Source organism: Lagopus leucura, unplaced genomic scaffold, assembly GCF_019238085.1.
Source record: "Lagopus leucura isolate 7727_CA_CO unplaced genomic scaffold, USGS_WTPT01 Super-Scaffold_100004, whole genome shotgun sequence".
Lineage (NCBI taxonomy): Eukaryota > Metazoa > Chordata > Aves > Galliformes > Phasianidae > Lagopus > Lagopus leucura.
Window position 1 is genome coordinate 33,559,980 of NW_024962264.1, and position 20,265 is coordinate 33,580,244.

The 20,265-nt window shown below is 41.8% G+C and overlaps 1 protein-coding gene across 3 annotated transcripts in view; it reads left to right on the plus strand.

The window, feature by feature from the left end:
• The first annotated feature begins 12,444 nt into the window (after positions 1 to 12,444).
• Positions 12,445 to 20,265, plus strand: part of TRPC3 (transient receptor potential cation channel subfamily C member 3) — a 39,791-nt gene continuing 31,970 nt past the window's right edge. For all 3 annotated transcript variants that reach the window (XR_006179104.1, XM_042872152.1, XM_042872154.1), the window contains exon 1: positions 12,445 to 12,730. Coding sequence is in view for 2 of the 3 variants with exons in the window: in XM_042872152.1 (XP_042728086.1) it covers positions 12,486 to 12,730 (245 nt within the window). In the remaining variant the exon portion in view is untranslated. The remainder of the gene's footprint in view (positions 12,731 to 20,265) is intronic.

Sequence of the window (20,265 nt, forward strand, 5' to 3'; positions counted from 1 at the left end):
AAGAAAGAAAGAAAGAAAGAAAGAAAGAAAGAAAGAAAGAAAGAAAGGAGGAAAGAGAAATTTTGAAGCTGAACTGCTCCCTTTCCCAGCAAAAGGTGTTTGATACCAACTCTGAGGCTGTCAGACAAGTTTGTTCTTTTAAAACCTCTGCTTAATTATATATATACAGTACATATAGAATAACTGTATATATATATATTTTCTTTTTCAAAAAAAGGAGAACAGCACAAGCAAAAAAGAATTATTGAGAATAACACACACATTTGATCTGTACATTTCTTTCTTTCTTTTCATATCACTCAAATTAAGGCATGATTGACAACGTACATATTGGAGAAAAGAAACCAAGAGGTTGGAAAGTGAGCTCTGGACCCAAATAATTTCCTTTGTGTTTCAGCTCTGGCTTCAATTCTGTCCATATTTCAAGATTTTAAAATATGATTTGTTATTGAAAAGGGACAAGGCATAATCATAAGTTGACAGCATTTATTCATTATTCACACCAAATCACATGGTTCATTTATTATATCACATCAAATCCATATTAAAATACAGTAACTTTGGCACTTCTGTGTTTCACAGAATTCTAGAATTTCTCCATCTTTTTTTTTTTTTTTTTTTTTTTTCTTTTTTTGCCGGTGCAAAGCTATATTCACTGTCACAGCAAAGATTTACAACTTCTTTAAGAGCTTCCACTTCATGAATACAATGCCCCAACAATCTTCAGGGACCAAATACAGATGGTTAAATTAGAAAGCTCTTGCTAGTCTTCCTAATGTAGGCATTTAGAATGAGTGTTCAGAGGAGCATCTCTTCACTGACATGTAATGAAGCAAGGAAGACAGAGTCTCAGTAACTGAGTTAAATTAGATAGTAGAAGTTAGGCAGTGTGATATTCTCCTTCACTCCTATTACTGTTCGCTTGGAAGGTGCTCACCTGAGCTCTGAAGTAATTTGATCATTATGATGTAAAGAACTTGGAGGCAGATAGATTTTAAAGGCTCTGTGCATTTATTACTGTGATTGCTTTGTAATATGTGCTCCCTTAAAAAATGATGTGCACAGATTAGCCGTACAGTGCAGTGTTACTTCACTGAGAGCTGTAGTCACTGGACTACAATGGCAGTGCTCAGCAGGGATCTGGCCATGGCAAATGATAAAGAGGTAATATTCTACAACAGCTTTCTAACAGAGGAGGAGAGAGATGTGGGTAAAACATCCAATTACTTTCAAGGCAAGTCCTTGTAAATGTAGGGAGGGGATTTTCTATCACTAAGCAGCAGATGGGCAGTCACACTGCATGTCCTGCCTTGGCCTTCTTCTAGTGTGGACTCTCCGCAAAGAAGACAGGAGAATTATGTAATTCTGAGATATTTATCTAATGCATACCTGCCTTTACCTGTAAAAAGGTTTGCATGGTTTTTATGTCTTAATGCTTGGTTCATTCTGAGAAGCTTTATGGCTGTGAGGTAAATATGTGGCATTATACTTCCTGAATAATGGAGACAGATTGAACTGCATCTCTACTTTCCCAAGACTATTCCCTTCATATTACCCACAAGCACTTTCTACATCACTGAAACATCTCTCAGCTACACGGATCTTAAGACCTCATTTGCTTTTTTAACATGGCCATTTAGAAAAGCCACCTCGACCAACCCCATTCAAGCAAAGCAAGTCAGAAATGCAACTTAGATAAAATAACTCATCATCAGTGGAACTTTTTCCTTTTAGATTGCAGAAGAGTTCTTTATCTTCATATTCAGTCTCGGTAATAAATCATTGTTATTCTGAGGTCATCTGTAAAGCAGACTGTTTCACTGAAACCACAAGGATACACAGAATAAATATCCTTTAACATAAATCTTATAACTTAAATATAGAGAAGTTCAGAAGGACACGTACATTTATTTTAATACCAAATTAGAATTTGGAACAGTGCCCTCCTCCAGTCAGTTTTAATTGGAACATAGAATCTGCCACAGTACATTAAGCCAATGAGCCATCAAGTCCAATATTCTCCACTCTGCTTGGCAAATGCAAGATGCTTCACAGGAAGGCAAATTTCTCATCATGCTCTTGGCCAATTTTTCAATTTGAATAGTCCATTGTGCAAAAAAAAACCTCCATTCTTCATGTTAAGGCCTTATCCCATACAGCTACAAAAGTTGAAGTAATCAAATGATATGCATGACCCAACATACAATTACAATAACTTTTAAGCCTATGTTTATGCTCGGATCCAGCCTGTTTCTCTTGAACTGTCAATTGCTTTTGTGTACAAAGTTGCTCACATTCATTCTCATTACATCTCCGGTTTCTACTATACTTCAATTCAGCAGTAAAGCATATCAAGCGTATTCACAAATCTTTACAAATTTGCCTCTGTTAAAAAATCAGCTGTGGTTCGTAAATAGCCATTCAGGGATATTTCTGTTAGAGTTACTTGGTGTAACACAACATCATGCACCAATCAGAACATTACAAAAATACATAACTTACATTCTGCATTCCGTGCTGATTTGCTTCATTACTCTGCAGTAGAGGAAAACAGTCTCTATGGCACAGCCACTGTAATGCATTTGAAAAAACAGAACCCAAAATTTTTCGGTGTAAGTACATGAAAAGAGATGATGCATCAATTCAAATAACATGCAGGTTTTTCTTTTCTAATCTAGGCTATTTTGGGGTGCAGCAGTGAATGACAGAGAATATCTGAGGGACTTGATGACTCTAAGGGGACCAGGGGAGACAAAAATGTAGGAATAAAATACTAGGGGAAGGGAAAGCTAGAGGAGACAAATGAAGAAAATATTCGTACATGCATACAGTTAGCTGAGAACACAGAAGAGAATAACCACAATTTTGACTGCAGTCCATAAAAACAGTGTAAAATCTAGCAAGGACTGATCAAAATGGCCTGGTGGCATTTCTCTTGACATCTCTTCCCACGGTTTCAGAAAGAATTTATGGCAGTTACAGGTATTTGCTGTCAGGGCTTTGCTGCTGAACTGAGATTTAAATGCCTGGGCTAATAGTTGTTTCTTTGCTACATGGGGATGGCAGAGTAAGGGGGGGGGGGGGGGGGGAGAGAAAAAGGATGGGTAAAGTAAAGGACTGTCAGTAGGAAACTTACACGAATACAGGAAGCATTATGTGACTTTGTACACAACATTTCCCACTTCTTTTTCTTCTGGGATGAAGAGTCAGGCTTAAAATCTAATGTATCTTGTAGATCTTTCAGTTCCTGTAGAAATCAAAGGCAACCTCACGCCATTTAGCTGGATATCATTTGTGGTTTCCTCAAAACTGAATGCTGATTATTGAACTGACATGGCATAATCAGACAATGAGGAATGCAATAGATCTACAGAGGGACACTGTTAAGGAAAGTGTCTAGCAGTCCTTTCAGATCTAATGAGTTGCAGAGTAATAACTGTGTGGTTTTTCATGGGAAGAAGATGCCCAGACACTCATGCTTTCTCCCCTTCATTCCATCCCAATATCTACTTAAATTGGTTAAACAAAAAGACTGTGTCTTCCTCAAATATTTTTCATTTTTCCTTATGTATCTCACTGTTTCGGACAGGACAATAATTGGCTTTTTTAGAACTCTGCTTGTATTCACAATTCTTTTCACCCTCCTCTTTAAAAAATGCAAAGGTATCATTTGGGGTAATTTTTGTCTGATACAAGTATCTTCATTACAAAGCATCCAGAAGAAGCAGCAGGTAAGCCAAGACACGTTTCTGTCACTCATGTATTCCTGAGAGACCATTTTCATTAGACAGTCATGTGGTCACTTGCAACCAATCTTTCCATTTTTGAGTGTCGTACAGAACAAGTAACACAAAAGATTTGCTCTCAGTAAAAGGTTTGCTCAAATTATCCTGAATTACGTTCGGCACTAAATTTGAACCCCAAAACAGACTGCTCAACAAGGACAAAATCAAGTTTCTTTTAAATGAAAGTGACTCAACTGTTATGAAATTAGAGGGTCCCTGTTTGACAGATTATGATGCAACTTCAAAACATAATTGCATCAAATACTATTAGGTTAGATGTTTTTTGATGACTACATGTGTAAAAGTGAATTTATTAATTTCAGAATCCATCATTAGCCAGATCCTTATCTCTGCAATTAAAAAAAATACTCCCTTATGCCTTTTAACATGGCAATTTTACACCTCGGAGGATATTTGAATTTTTCACAATTTTTCACAAGCCCCTGTAAGAAGCCTTTGGATTTCCCCACATGAATTCCATGGCTTTCACGAGATGCCCACATGTAAGTCCCATTTATGCAGATTCCTAGTTTTTCAAAATCTCTGATTTGCCAGACTTACATTTCTATCAGTAGCTATTTCATCTCATAGAGAAACCATTTATATCACTATTTGCTCATAGACTAATATTAATGCTCAATATTATGTTTTTGTTTTGTTTTGTTTTGTTTTGTTTTTTCCCAGTGTTTGCCTCTTTCTTTTAAGAAGAAATGGTATTTAAGCACTCTACAAATCCCTTTTAGTTGAATCTATAAGGCTTGCAGGGAGGTATTCCTAGACATAGAGTTCATTGTTGCATGCTGCTTCCACACAGAAGTTGTGTCAGCATAGTGAAAAATAATGTGGGAGGTGGAAATACCTCTGCCGCGATCAAATAAACGCTTTCTATGTGAAAGATACTTCTTTATGTCTGACACATTATTGCAAAATAGTCTGCATTGCACTGCTCTTCTGGTGAATAAGCATCTCTGGTTTCATCTCTAACAGGAACCGGATTTGCTATTTACTCCCAAAAACCAGGACATGGGTATTTTAAAAATTAATGTGACCTGACCTGCATGGATCTTCCAAGATTTCCTTTTTCTCCTTTATTTATCTGAGGTACCAATCCAGCTGAATTCAGGGGGGAAAACCCTAGGAAAATGTCTTCCATGTTTTCATGAACTTGGGATATTTTTTCTATGAGAAGCAAAATAGGAAATTCAAACTCCATTGACAGTGACTGCAACATTTCCATTGATCTGAACTCATTGAAAAGTGACAAGATCCTTCTGGATTTTGTTTTCTAAATAATTCCTGAAGTTCCAAAGTGAAGTCCTGAGAACAGAACGCCAGGGGGAAATCAAAACTCCATCTCTGTGTCAGCACATGATCATTTGGGGGGGGGTACACAGGGCCTGCAGAAAGTCTGCAGTCCTCTCTAACCCTACTGTCACCTTTCCAACCATCTTCCTCCCCAAAATATGTACTAACTGACAGGACATCCATCTGTTACTGACAGCAGTGGAGTTTTTCCAATTTTCATGGCAAAATATATTGCATTTTCAAAGTATTTTAAATATGCTTCTGGGAATTCTTTATAAATAGTCCTATCTCCCTTTTTTCACACTTTCCCTGTCGGTCCCTTTGAAGATTGTTGCCACCAAATAATTTGTTTACACTGAAATATCCTGTTTCTTTTTTTTTTTTTTTTTTTAATAATTGAGCACCTCTCAGCTACCAGAAACTTTTGCATCACTCCAGTTTCCAAAAAATGTGTTCTCTCATGTATAAGGCAGGAAGGCTGTAACAATGATGGTTACAGGAACTTCTTTTATTTCATAAAACAGAATACATAGATGCAACCTTGCCTTGTAGGACACCTGAACTTGGAGGGAACTAAAGATGTTGTGTGCTGTACTGCCAAAGCAGGCAGCTGGTATCTGGTGGCTGCTTTGATCAGAGAAGTATGCAGCTTCATATGTCATCTCACACGGATTCTCACTGCTTTCTGTTGAGCGTCTCAGAGCACATATTACTTCTGAGATAAGATTTGGCCTTTTCATACTATGTTTATTACCAGCAGGTTTAAGACTAATCCACCAGTTGCCAAAATTATCTCCCAGCAAGCTGGGAATAATTATATTCAAAGTGGTCCTTATCCACTGAACAGTAAAACATTTCAAGAATAAGAATTATTTGGAAGAGCAAATGTAATTTTTGCCTTACCAGACACTGAACAATTTTTTACTTAGTCACAGATGACCATGAAGGAGTATATACACCCATTCACTGTGTGCTACAGTACTTGCCAGGATCCTTTAACCTACTCCCCACTCCTCAAATATAGGAGCTAGGAGGTTTCAGGAGACCCATGGAGTTGCTGTCACTCAGACAGCAGCAGAGTCTGAATGTTATCGCCTGTTCCACAGCTCACGGAAGGAAGGATTATATTTGCAATCAGCACAGTGTGCTGTGGTATTTTCTCCTCTTCCACCAAGAGAAATTTGATGCTTTGCAGTATGTTCAGTAGTCAGTACCAGTCAGCATTCATCCCAAGTTCTGAAGCAGTTTAGGAAAACCATGCTCTGAACTACGACAGTCAGGTAGTTTTTCCATTACAATTGCCAGCCTCCCTGAGCAAAAGAGTTTTGAATAGTAGAAACCAGGAGGAAGGACATTTTCCTTCTCAGGAATCTAAAAACCACTGCAACCTGTTTTTATTTGTTATGTGGCCTGCTTGTCTTTTGCTATTATTTTTAATATGTCCTGCTTCTCCTGTTCTCATCCCCACAATGGCTCAAATCCTTCCCTCCAACCAGAGAAAGATCAAATTGTGTTCGAATATATTCAGACTTAATTCCTTGCACTAGACAGAAATCGTTGCTAATTTGCTAACAGAGGAGCTGCTCTGCACTCCATACATCCGCTAGGATACTCCATCTCAGTAGCAGTTATATAATATATCCTGCAAAAAAAATACACACTGTTCAAAAATAAATAAATAAATAAATAAATAATACACTGTTCAAAAAAACCCCACATTTAGCTGTTGTCCTGTGACATGAATTTTGCCTATCGCCTGGTTGCCAGCATTCACTTAGTGATAGAGTAACACTTTTTATTTTCAGGAAATACTAAATGAGACGAAAAAAGAAACTAATTTAAGGAAGAAAATCCAGCTTTACATAAAAATGATAAGTAAAGCAAATCTTACAAGAAATGGAAGTATGCTTTTCTTAAGTTTATAAGTAGAGTTCTCAGGGCAATGTACAGATAAGAGAATTGATCTGTAATCCCTTTCATAGTAGCACAGCCATTAATTTCTAATTTCCACTCACAGGAAAGAAAGAGGGAACAAAATTTTACTGGTTTAGGCTCAGAATCCTGTGGACTTCTTCAAAAGTGTGCAAACACACTGGATTTGTTTAAAGAAATATCCATCTTGCCTTAGAGAAATGGAAATAATGAGTGCAAATACGTAAACGTGCACACAATTGCTACTTAGAAAAGAAAGAAAGATAATTGTGCATTTTGTGTGAACAGCCAATTTGCAGACCTTTGAAAATGTAGCTAGTATCTATCTAATGGTTGTATTGGCAGGAGACTTCAGAAGCCTTTATAACATCACGAGGTACAACTGCGATGCACAGCTCTGAGGCTTGGTGTCCACCAGGAGATCTGACAGCATTTTATAGCCCTTCACGTTGCCTGGGCCTGAATGGCTGCACAGTGTGTGTGAAAGCACAGCCTCGAGTGTCAGGAATTTATTTTTTCATCTACTTTAAAAACATTAAATCGCAATATTAGTTCTGAGGCTGAGATCTGCTTACAGATCAGTGACATCACATCACTCTTTTCCTCATGCTGATTAACCTGTTTAGACTTCCATAGAAGTCCTTGGTGTAGGAACTAAATGTCCTTGAAAACACCGGGTTCTTGGCAAGTAGGCAAATTCCCAGTATGAGGCAAAGAAGGCCAATTTTGCTTTCATTACACTGTTGCTATTCCCACCAACTTCCCAATTTTCATGAAAGTAGTACAGACACGTTAGACAAGGGTTGGGCGCACTGCACGACCTGGATTCTATTTCTAGCCTTACTGTGCCTCTCTTTACTCGTCTCTTCAAGCAAATAAAAACCGCTGTTTTGTCTCCTGAGAGAATATTCTCCCACTTTTTAATAAAGCTCCAAAATAATCATGTGACATAATTGTATGACATGCAAGGTTATTCTGTAGGGGAAACTGTTGCTACAAGTTCCTTGTACCTTGCTTATTCCTGTATCTACATCACTTCGTTTCAACAAGGGGGTCTTACTATTGACAATCGCACCCTCAATAAGTAGGGTATGTTTATTTTAAAATTAACACTTTTTAATTACCTCTCAGAAAAATTCTGCTAAATGAAAAACCCGGAGTATATTCATTAAATGACCCTTTCCCCTATCCCTTGTCACATTGCTGACATGCTAGTTCAGCCTAAAATTCTGAACGTATTTCCTGATCACTTCAGATATCAAATGCCAACTGTGCTAACTGCTTTTGTATTTCAGAGCTTTACTCCATTCAACTGCCTACTTTAAAGAAACTAACTAACTAACTAACTAAATAAAGGAAAGACAAATATGGAACTCATGTTTTCAACAATAAATTTCAAGGAAATTTATTACTGTAGGCTGACACCTTACTTCAATTTAGAAATCCTATTTTTGATGACTTATTTCCAGCTGAAGAACACTGCAGCAGTTATTTTTAAATCAAAGTTGTACATTTTTTGTAATTTTGAGGTCAGAAAAATTCCATCACAGATCAGTTGATCCATACAAACAAAACGCCACTCCAGTCTCACTCCAACCTGACATGAACAAATCAGCCTGGTTAAAAAAACAGAGGGATTATATACTGGCTGTGGATCCAATGGGAACATGAAACACTGACGGATTAGTACTGTGGATTTAATGTTCTAAACAAACAGGAGCATGGGGAATAACCTACCAAACAGCACCTCCAGTAATACCATATTGTGTCTGCTATGCTTCACTATGTTCTGTAAATATTTCCAGCCTTTCCACTCAGTCTCAGTCCTTACAATAGCATAACTTTTTTTTTTTCTTTTTTTTTTTTTTTCCCTGTTTAAGGAATTTCCAGGAATCGGTTTTCTAAATTACAACATCATCATTCCAGAACTCCATAAATTCAAGTCAACTTTCACAAAATGTATTAGACTGGAAGCCACTGACTGTAGTCTCCGACCAGCTAAAGAACAGAAACTTGGACAGAACTGTGCTGGCCTGCCTGGTACTTCACTCACTGTTAACATCTACCCAATACTTTAATAGTATTGAATATTTTGGGAAAGAACGATGATTTCAGAACATTACGGCTACCAGAATTATTAACATTTTCAAAAATGTGTAAATGATTCATGAAACAAAAAAATCCTTTTTTTGGATTTGGCCGTGTCTGGATCTAAGGTGTATTTTCAGTAGACTCAGATTCTTCACTCGTTCTGGTGATTCCAAAATATCATTTAATGCATTATATTTGTTTGACTCTGGAACTTTGGAGCCTCAACCACAATTCTTACATTCCTGCCATCAAAGAGGCAGTGATGGCTGAAGTCTAATCAAGAATTCTCATATCCTTGTTCTGATACTGTGTTCTGGTAGCAGCTATTTCAGACCGTGTTTGAATGTATTATGATGACTGAGATTGATTTCTTACATGTTTCTGTGGGAAAGACAAACTATTTCTAAACCATACAAAGTACATCTGAAATGTATAATATGTTCTTTTGTTGCTATCCCAATTGTTTTTCAGGTAGGATTTCCTCCAAAAAAGCAAAAAAAAAAAACCAAAACAAAACCAAAATCCTTCTCCATTGTTACTGGAGAGCTCAGATGCAAGGAAGTGTTGGCCAAAAGTGGCCAGACAGCAAGTAAAGCAGGATGGGCAGGATGAAGAAGAGTACTTAATCTAACCGTACATGAGGAACATTCTATTTTGGCTTGGTGGCTTTGGAACACTATGATGAGAAAGATTATTTGTTTGCTCAGTTCGTTTTTTATTATCTTTTTCCTTCAGAATCAAGACAAAAAGCTTCCCTCTCTAAAAAAACTTGACAATCATTTCCCCTGCAACACTGGCAGTGAGGAGAATACAGTCACAGCAGCGAGGTGACAGATCTGTCACACGTCCCTTTTGCTGGGGAATTGTGTAGCGGAGAAAGTGGCTTTCTACACAGTGGTCACAGTGCTGAAACAGGTCTTTTGAAAGCCACTATCTCACATGGCATTCTCAAAAGCAAACTGCAGACACAGTTCAGGTGTAAGTTCTACGAGATCAAATATATACTGTTATAAATAGGATTGTAATTGCTTGGAGAGTTATCGGCCAATTAGCCCTTAAAATGGAGGGATGTGTCAAGATGGCTTCTGCACTTCCAAGCTCAGTATCGTAGTGGCTTGGATAATGCAATAGATTGTAGTCATTAACCATGATTGTAGAAACAGCGAACCAATTTCTGTTTAGATAACACTCATACCATGAAAAGTACAGCTCATGGAACACCTGATACAAATCAGCAATACAGAGAGCAACAGAAGAAGCAGGAATGCGCCTTTCTTACAGCTAAGAGCCGATATTAAATAACTCTTTTATTCATTTCTGAAAAGAAAATAAGCTGTGATAATGTGGAGGCCTTGCTTTGAGCATACATTTGGCAAGCAAGCATTCCTCATCTACTTTCAGCTCTACTTTTATATTTTGATCTTAGGGGGAAATTCTAGAGGCAAAAGAATGCCCATTCATGCAACCCACTGTGATAACAGAGGATTTCTTCTTCTTTTTTTTTTTTTTTTGTGAAATGGAATACAATATGGGCAGTATTATTATAATTATTAAGCCAAAGGGGCCCTTCAAGAATACAAATTTTGATGCAAATGGATTGTTGCATTTTTATGCTTTAAAATATTTAATACTGTTATTATATATATATATATATGCTGTACACCTAGATTGTCCTAAATGGGAGACTCCCAGCAGCTCAAAGCTACAGTAGCTACATGATAACATCAGCTTCCTAGAAAGCAAAATTTGCTCAACCATGTATGTAATTCCACTGAAACTAAATGGGATTTTCAAATGACAAAAGACACAAGAAAGCACCTCCCTAAATAGTTAAGATGCAAACAAAACAGACAAAAACAGCCTTTCAAAGCTGCAGCAGTTATTTATCTCTGTGAACCTCTTGGTCAGTTTTTTTTTTTTTTTTTTTTTGTCTTTTCCTGGGCTTCATCAGTACAAATTTTAGATGTATGGAAAAATTAAAGGCAGAACCTTGGCTGACACCAAAAGCATGAGGTAATGAGCACCTTGTATGGACAGCCCGCATTGCTGGCTCAGCAGTGAGAGCTCTATCTAGGCACTTGTATTACGAGTTAGAGCCCACTTCATCTGCAGCAATTGGAACACCTCAAAAATTTCAATTTCGGTAGGATCCAAGTTTTGGAATTCGGGCAAATTCACCACATAATGCTTAGGAAAAGTTTAAAGCAAGAGAAAAACGTCACCTCAGTTGGATGTGGACAAAGGAATAGATGTATTGCATACGTAAACCAACACACAGTCCCTGCATACCTACTGTTCTGCATATTCTGCATGTAAAAATGTATGTTCTGCCTTCATTTTGTTGTGGCTGCAGTTTTGTGATGGAATATTTTCCCTATCGCACTACAAAATCTCTCAGCACAAGAAGATGCAATGCATCTCTGTACAGCAAGAATCGTTGTGGCTGTTATCTATAGAGTGTAATTACTTCTGATTACACGCAATAGGCATCTCAACATCCTCCCACTGCTTTTAGCTCGACACCACGCAGCATTAAACCAGCCGTTCTCAGGTACTGACACCTGGAACCCTTTGGGAACTTGGACGCCTTCATCCTTGGTAAGCCACTCAAAATACGCTTTATTTTTTTCTTCACTTTAAAATCTTCACCAAACTGCTCCCAGAGCAGAGGGAAACTGTTTCCGAATGCCATGCATGAACTGTCCGTGGCTGCGACGGGGCCGGGCACCGAGGCCAGCTGACCCCGCGCCCCACGGCCCGCCTCACGCCGCCGGCCCCGTCCCGACCCCCAGAGTCGGCCGCTGCCCTCGGGGACCGCGTGCCCAAGGCGGCCGGCCGCGTGCTCCCCCCGAGGAGCGCAGGCGGACGGCGGTTGGCATCCCCGCCCATCCCCTGCCTCCCTTTTCCTTCTCCCCCTCCTTTCTCTTTCCCCTGAGCCGAGGCAGCCGCCGGGCGGGGGCGGTCCCGATGCCGGCAGGTGGGAGCGGCGGCCCCTCCTCGGCGGGGTGCCCGCGGCGGCAGGCGGCCGCCCCGCTCCGCCGCGATGCTGCCCTAGCGAGGGATAATGACAAGGAGAGGCGAGGTGCAGAGCCGCCGCCGAGAGCCCCGTCTCTCGTTCGCCTCCCCGCTCGCCGGCGCTCCCCGGCTCCTGCTGTCGGGCCGCCTCGCTGACGGGCGGCGGGCGGAGAGGGCAGAGGGGCGGCGAGGGGATCGCGGTGCGGCCGCCGTTCCCTCTGGGCGCTCCGTGCCCGGCCGGGCAGCGCCGCCCGCCTCTTCCTCCTCCTCCCGCCTCCTTCTCCGCCGCGCGCGCTGCCCGACGAGGCCGGCCGGGAGCAGCAGCGGCCGCCGCCGCCGGCGGAGGAGACCCCGATCATGTCCAGCAAGAGCCGGAAGAGCAAGGAGCAGGGGAGAGTGACCTTCCCGCCGCAGCAGCAGCAGCAGCAGCAAGAGGAGGAGGAGGAGGAGGAGGAGGCAGAGGAAGAAGAGCGGCAGCGCCGGCGCCGCGGCTGGAGAGGCGTCAACGGTGGGCTGGAGCCCCCGCCGCCGCCGCTGCGCGCCGTGAAGACCCTCCGGGAGCCCTACGGCTACTACCCGCCGCCGCCCTTCGCCAGCACCATGTAAGTCAGGCCCGGGGGCCGCCAACTTCCCCAAGACGGCCGCGGGGCGGGCTGCGGCACCCGGCCTCCGGCTGCCGGACCGTCTCCGCCCCGTCGAGCCGAGCTCAGGTGTGGGGCAGGGCTCGGAGGGGCCGGGCGCCGCGCACCACTTGTCCGGCCGTCGTTTTGCAGCCGGGGCTGGCCGAAGGGAGAGGCGGGGCCCGAGCCGGGGCTGGCGGGAGCTTCTGCCGCCGGGACCCTGTGGGCTGCGTGCCGTCGGGCTGCGGGGCTGAAGCCGAGGGTGAAGCCGGAGCCCCTCGTCCCCCCGCGCCCCCTGGCGGTCCCCGCCGCGCCGCCCGGCCTTTCGTCTCCGCTTGCGGTAGGACGTGCGGCTGAGATCCCCGCAGGCTGAGGCTTCGCCAAACTTTATTAGTTGCTCGGTAGGGCTTTGAGACATTAGTCCGCTCGTAGTCAGAAGCGTGCCAGATGCGCTTTGTGTGTTGAGTTGTTCCCTGCCTGCTGATATAAGTGCCGAGAAAATCCAGTCACTGATATAGGTATGGTTTGCTGAACCCGGTGTGCCCTTTTTTCCCTTAGTGTCTTCAGAGCCCTCGGGGTGGTGCCTGAAGGCAGCCACTCGCAGAGATCTGAGACACCTGCACTGGAGACATCCGTGCGTGAGGTCCTGCTCTTCCATTTACATGTCATGTCTTGGAGAGTTTCTGTTCCTCGTTCTTAAAGACACCGTCATGTCTCTGAGTCCCAGCTCTGCCTGGTGTTTGCTGCAGGATAAAAAATGCAGTTTTACTGATAGGAATATTAATTTTCATTTCTCTGATTGACTGAATGTGTCATGTCCGTGACATCACTCCCCGTGTATCACTCTCCTTGGTTATTTCTTGAGCATTTGATACTTAGGGGCAATAGTTGATTATTAATTAAATAACTTGTTTACTAAATGACAAACACATTGAGTTTTAAGTTAACGCATTCAGCATTTACAGAAGAAGCCTTGAATAAAATCACCTCAGAGACAACGGTGAAGTACAGGAGTAACGATTACAATCAAAGCCCTGCTTTAATCAGAAATAATGCTTTCTGCCATCCCAGTGCAGAATTTCTTTGCAAACGTTTGTACCCAGCAATCCAGGCTCCGAGTGAAAGGATCGTTCTCTTCTTTGAGCTGCCTGAAACTCATGCCGAAGTTGTTTGCCTGAGATGCGTGTGGAGTCAGTGAGATGAGAGAGGACATGGCAGTGGGCTTGACAGCCTCCGTCATCAGTCTTCTTGAGGTGCTCATCTCTCCTCATTCCCCACAAAAAGAGCCTGGAAGATTAGTTCAGGCTCATACATTCACTTTTTAGACAGGTCAAGCTAGGCAGATGAATTGAATTTGGTAGCTCTTCTGGATTCCTGCCCTTGGAACTGCTTTCTTTAGCAAACTGATGTTACTCCAACGTGGACTAAAACTGAGTTCAGTTTGCACAGCAATATGCTTTTGGACCTGTGGAAGCTCTTTGAACTGGCAGGGCATTGGGTCTGCCTTGGGGCTGTCTATCTTCATATACAGTAGGCTTTTCTGGAGTAACACTGTGATTCTTGCTAGAGCCTAAAACTGTAGCATCTACAAACAAGATAAGTGAGCATCAGATTGCTCATAATGTACTTAGATGGATATGCATAAGGCTTTGGCTTGCATGCAGTAGTCATGAGAATCCTTGTCTGAAAAAATTCATGATCTAAACTACAAGGATATAGAGGCGAAAGGATGTGGAGAGGTTTGCAGAGGGAGGTGCACTTGGTATTTGAGAAGTATCCTTTCCAAAAGCATGTAACCCATGCAAGGTACCTGTCAGTGTGTGTCTCCTGTGCAAATATTGCTGGAAAAATTAATTAACCTGGGATTTCCAGCAGGACAGAAGGCCAGAGGTAATACTTCTGTTTCACATGGCCCCGTATGTCCTTCTGGTGAAGGGAAAAAAGGGCTAACATTGCACATTAATGTGGTGGGCACTGTGTGCCTGATTTCCTGGGGCCCTCTGAAAGCCCAGCTGTTTTTCCTGAGTAGAACACCAGGGCACAAATGAAAGGCAGTGTAAAAGCAGCTTTACAATTCCGTGCGCGTTGCTGCAGCCCTATGAGCTTGGTTCTCTCCTGGTGAGACCCCTTTGCCTTTTTCTCTGTGTGCACCAATATGATCCTCTCATCAAAACATGGTGCTTTAATTCCACTGGGATTCAGACAGGTGGTATTTCGTTTGTTATTGATGTGCAGTGGTAGGGAAAAGCTCTGTATAGTTTTGGGGTTTTTTTTAGGAGGCTGGAACGAACAAACAAAGTGTGTATATACCTCCTCCTGATGCCTTGTGGTGTTTTGCTCCTTTTTTGACTGTAGTTCTTTCCAGCTCTGTGCCAGAACTTCTGTGAGCTGACATGAGGGCATTTTGGATGATGGATTATGTCATTTCAGAGCAGTGGGAGAGCACAGACCGGGGTCAGATGTTGCAGCTGGCCTGATTTATGTTCTGTGTTGGGCTGAATCTGTCTCCATCTGATATGAACTACTGCCTAGGCTCTCCAGAAGGGAGAAGGAAGCTGTCATTTCATACGTTTTAGCTTTGGTGCAGATTCCTACATTGTGTGAAGTACATGTGGGCTTCCTCAAGATGCAGTATGCATGCATGCATGTAACACCATTTCTTTCGGGGGAAAAAACAAAGCAGGCATTTAGTAGTGGCCTCTTTTGGCCCATGCCCATAGCTGAGCTTGGAGGGCAGGCAGAGATTTTGCTTGAGAGAGGTCAGGGAAGAATCACCTGTCCAGCACTGTATGGCCCTGCCTGAGATGGGAACAAAGCAAATGTTTGAGATTGCTTGGTTTAAGAGATCTTGGGAGTCACGGGCTAAAATGCTGCATGTACATATGTGTGTGTTTGAGCACATTCTGGGTGTAAGGCAATGTGTCATTCTGTAATTTCAGAGCAGGACCTCGGAGGTTACTTTTGGCAGCACTGGAGGCACAGTGTGTGAGTGCTGCATGGCAGACTACAGCGTGGCTGCCTTGGAGGTGGGCATGCTGCTGCTCTGTGATGTACTTGTCTGATCTGCCTGCAATCACCGGGCTGCATTTCAGGGCTGCCATAGGTTCAAGACTGCTCGTGTACTGCAGTTTATTAGTGGGGTGCTTGAAAACTGTGGGTGCCATCCTTTATTGCAATTAATAGTTCAGGAAGAGTAACTGTTTATTCTTCAGCATGAAAGGTGTAAAATTACTCTATAGGTTTGGGGAGTCTGAGAATGAAACTTCTTTTTTTAAACTCCTCTCTAGTTTTAATTATTTCATACGTAATTTTCAGAAATAAATATATATTAAATAAAAGACTTGGGAGATGCGATTACAGATCTTCTCAAATGCATCATCCCATATTTCTGTCCTTCTATGACGATTCTGAAAGCCAGAATGTGAAGAGATTTAGCAGAGGTTAGCACGGCAGATTGAAGTAATTCATGGTAGAAGCAGAGGATTTGTACTGCATACTATGGCCCTTAGGAGCTGTTGCTCTGCTGAAGTTTCTAGTATTGTACTTAGAAATAACTCTGCCCAAGGGAAGTAAAGTCAATTTCAAGAATACTCTCCAGTGACAGGCAGCACTGCAGTGTAGTACAAGGTCACAGCGTATGTGATGTATGCAGGACACAAGGGACACACAAGGGCATTGCTTGCTTAACAGGGAAAGGAATACGTTTTTTAATGCACATATGAAAGTCAGACTTGTATTTTACAAGTTTACTTGTATTTTACAGCTGCTTTGTGGAGTTTTCTTAAGGGTGGGGAAACATGCCCTGATGGGGTGAGGGCTATTTCACTTAAAGTGACTGCTCTTTTCCAGTTCCATCTTTCTTATTTGTGCTGAGCAACGCACAGAGGCTTGAGGCTTTATCAGCTCCCTCCCTGTTTTCCTGCTGTGAATTGTGAGTAGTACTGGTGCAGAATGATGGAGGGGCTCAGCTTCACACAATGTTGTGGTGCACCACTGATGCAGCATTAACATGTAGTAAGTCTACCTTTTTCTTGTTTGGCATTTTTCTGTGTTTTTTCACCTTACATTCTCTGGATTTTATTTTATTTTATTTTATTTTATTTTTATTTTTTAACTATTGGGAACAAAGGTGAAGAAGAACATCATAATTTTCATCTCTTCTTCCCTCTGTTAATATAGGTTGTCACCTCCTTATGGAGCCAAGGATGAGAAGATAAACTTTAAGGCTCTAGGAAACAGAGCATGATACAAATTTGCTTTTATTTTAGTCACATTTTTAAGACAGTCTAACAATGATCAGAGAGCTAGAGCACCTCCCCTATGAGGATGGGCTGAGAGAGCTGGGGTTCTTCAACCTGGAGAAGAGAAGGCTCCAAGGAGACCTTATAGCAGCCTTCCAGTACCTGATGGGGACCTACAGAAAAGCTGGGGGTGGACTTTTTGCAAGGGCATGGAGTGACAGGATGAGGGGAAATGGTTTTAAACTGGAAGAGAGTAGATTCAGACTAGGTATCAAGAAGAAATTCATCACTGTGAGGGTGGTCAGACACTGCAACAGGTGGGCCCAGAGAGGCTGCGAATGTCCCCTCCCTGGAACCATTCAAGGCTAGGCTGGATGGGGCTTTGAGCAACCTGGTCTGGTGGGAGGTGTCCCAGCCTTATAGCAGGGGCTGGAACTAGATAATCTTAAAGGTGCCTTCCAACCCAAGCCATTCTATGATTCTATGTTTAGAGATAGGACTTGAGATTGTTTTGATTACTTAAGTTGACAAATATGGCATTTAAATTTTACCAAAAAAGTTTGTGTTTGTTTTGAGCCATTTAGACTATTTTCTTGATGGTTTGGGATAGCTTAAACATCTTAGTTATAGGAAAAGCGGAGCAAAGAATGGCACAGTGGCCTTGTACTTGACCCTTCCTGCTTACAACGCTCTGACTGGAGCTGCTCAGCCTTCAGGGCCTTGCTGCGCCATGAGGGGAGGAGGAGCGCAGGGAGGTACGGGTGACCCTGACAGAGCAGCACGTTGTCAGCACACTACAAGACTTTTTGCACTTTATTTTTTCAGAAGGCCTTGACAATATTTTAGTCATGAAAATACCAAGCAACTTTCATCTTTGTTTAGAGAAGATATTGCAGTCACTTCAAATACATCATTTCTATAACAAGATTTATAGCGAAGGAAATTTTCCTTATTCAGTATGGACATTCTAGTGTAACACCTTTGGAAAGATATATTCCTTTTTACAGAAGTCAAATGAGTCACCTCAGTCACACAGTGTGTTTTGAAACAAGTAGATAAAACAAAAAATAAAAGTGACATGTTTCAAATTATACTGAAAAATTACCCTGAATATATGGGGGAAAATGTGTTATGTATTTCATAAAAAGATAAATGAGATTCAAGGTGACTGTTTAGAATCTTCTTTAATCAAGAAGTCAGCACGAGTCAATCTGTTCTGTCTTTCATTTTGGTATACTTGATTTTTTTTCTTTATACTATTACAGTGAACAATTACATTTCTGTAGCTGTATGTTTTAAGATGTGGAAGAGGAACAGAAGCCTAATAGCACAGCAGACAGTAAGATCTTGTTATCTTGTTTAGAAGGTAACAATAAGATGGCAGTATTTCTTGCTTTATGTCTGATTATTTTGGGAATAAGGCAGTTGCATAGTGTGGCTGTTCACTGTGTTCTCTGGGCCAAAGTCATCACATCTGAGTATTTCCAAACATGAAATATGTTTATGCTTTACATGGTAAATCAATCCCGTGGTTAATGCAGTTGCAAATTTCATCTCCTACACAAACATTTTCATAGATAGAAGGAAGGTTGTATGGGATTGAAAAGCAATGGATGTGTCGTGTGTAGCAAAGCAGCTTTGGCACATATTTCAAGAAGTACCAGGCAGCATAACGTATGCTCCTGTGCCACCCAGGTCACTTCTAGCAGTACAGAAATACCGATCCCACATGAAAATATCAGAGTTCAGATGCTATGGAGAGTCCTGCCTTTGGTAATGAGTCACTTCATTCAGTTTTCTGTCTCCAGTGAAACTTCTCATCTGCGTCACCTGCAACTCCCTGTGTGCAAACTAGCTTTTACAGTGCTTGTAGCTTTGATAAAGTGAGTAAGATTTAATGTTCTGCTGAATGTATTACAACTGATGCAGACAGCTGGAAAACCAGGCGTATTCTTGTAATCTGAATAGGATTAGGTCTGCCAAGTGAAAACCAGTAGGGCTGACATGGCAATATATGGGGAAATCCAGGGATATCAACCATTACATTTTGTGTAGTAGCAGCATAGCTGAGCTCTTTGCTGGAAGGTCACGCACAAAAATAAAAAAGATTGCATTTAAGGGAAGGTTGCTCACATTGTGGATTTGGTCCTGCAGCACTTAGGATTTGTAACTTTTGGAGCTGCCCTTCAGCTTCACTGCATTTCCCTGAATGGTGGTTATGCATGCCCAAGGTGTCATTTCTTCCCTTGGTTCTGTTCTGTTGCAGACTGACAGGGTCTGCTTAAAAAGAACCTTTAACTATTTAGTTATGCCCTCCATCTCTTCAGGTGCACCTTACTTGGCTTTTGCAATGAGGGCAGATGGATTAATTTTCTCTGTAGCTGTTTATTCTCATGTCTGAATTTTTCATTGAGATGAATGAATTAATTTTCACAGTGCTCCTGTAAAATTGGAGGCAATTGTTCTTTTTTCAGTAGATGAGAAATGGAGACACAGAGGACTTAATTTACCAGCTTATAATTTCAGTGTGTGTTTCTTCAGTTAGCTAGTTCACTCATTCTTTTCTCCTGTGCCCTTCTTGTTTGTCCCTCTTTCTGCTTTTACAGCCAGTGTTGCAGGGACTTCACAACTTCTCCAGTTAGTTTCTTGTTTCCTTTCCCAGACAATCTTGTCCTCCTACACCCAAGTTTCTTCTTCACTGTATGCCTGCCATCCCATTTTTCATTAATTAAATATTTGGCTTTTATACTGTTTTGCTGATATTACAAGAAGGCACAGGTGTGTTTTTTTTGTTTTGTTTTGTTTTTTAAACATGACTCAGTGATACTCCTTTCAGCTCCTGGAATGGCAGGGTGTATAGTAGAGGTAGGCTCAGCATAGCGCACAGCATTGCAGAACTCCAGTTACAGGGAGAGCTCATCCCAGTCTAGACTGAATCATGTCTGTTGTCAGGAATCTGAGTAGCTTAGCTACTAGTATCCAGAAAGTCTGCTGAACACATATGCACTTGTGTTTTTCAAAGAGGTCCAGTGTGACCAGATTCACTTGTGAGTAGACCCTTCCACATTTGATTAGTGTTCTTCATAGTAAGCACTAATGGGCATGAGATCAGGCTTGGCTCTATACTGTACGCAGTCTATGGGGCACTCACAGGTTCAATTCCAGAGGCTCTTTCTGTTTTGTTGGCGTGGCCAAAATTTTTTTTCCCCTTAATATCAGGTGTCACTTCTCTTCAGAAATCCCTCCCAGCACACTATTACATATAAAATGAAAATC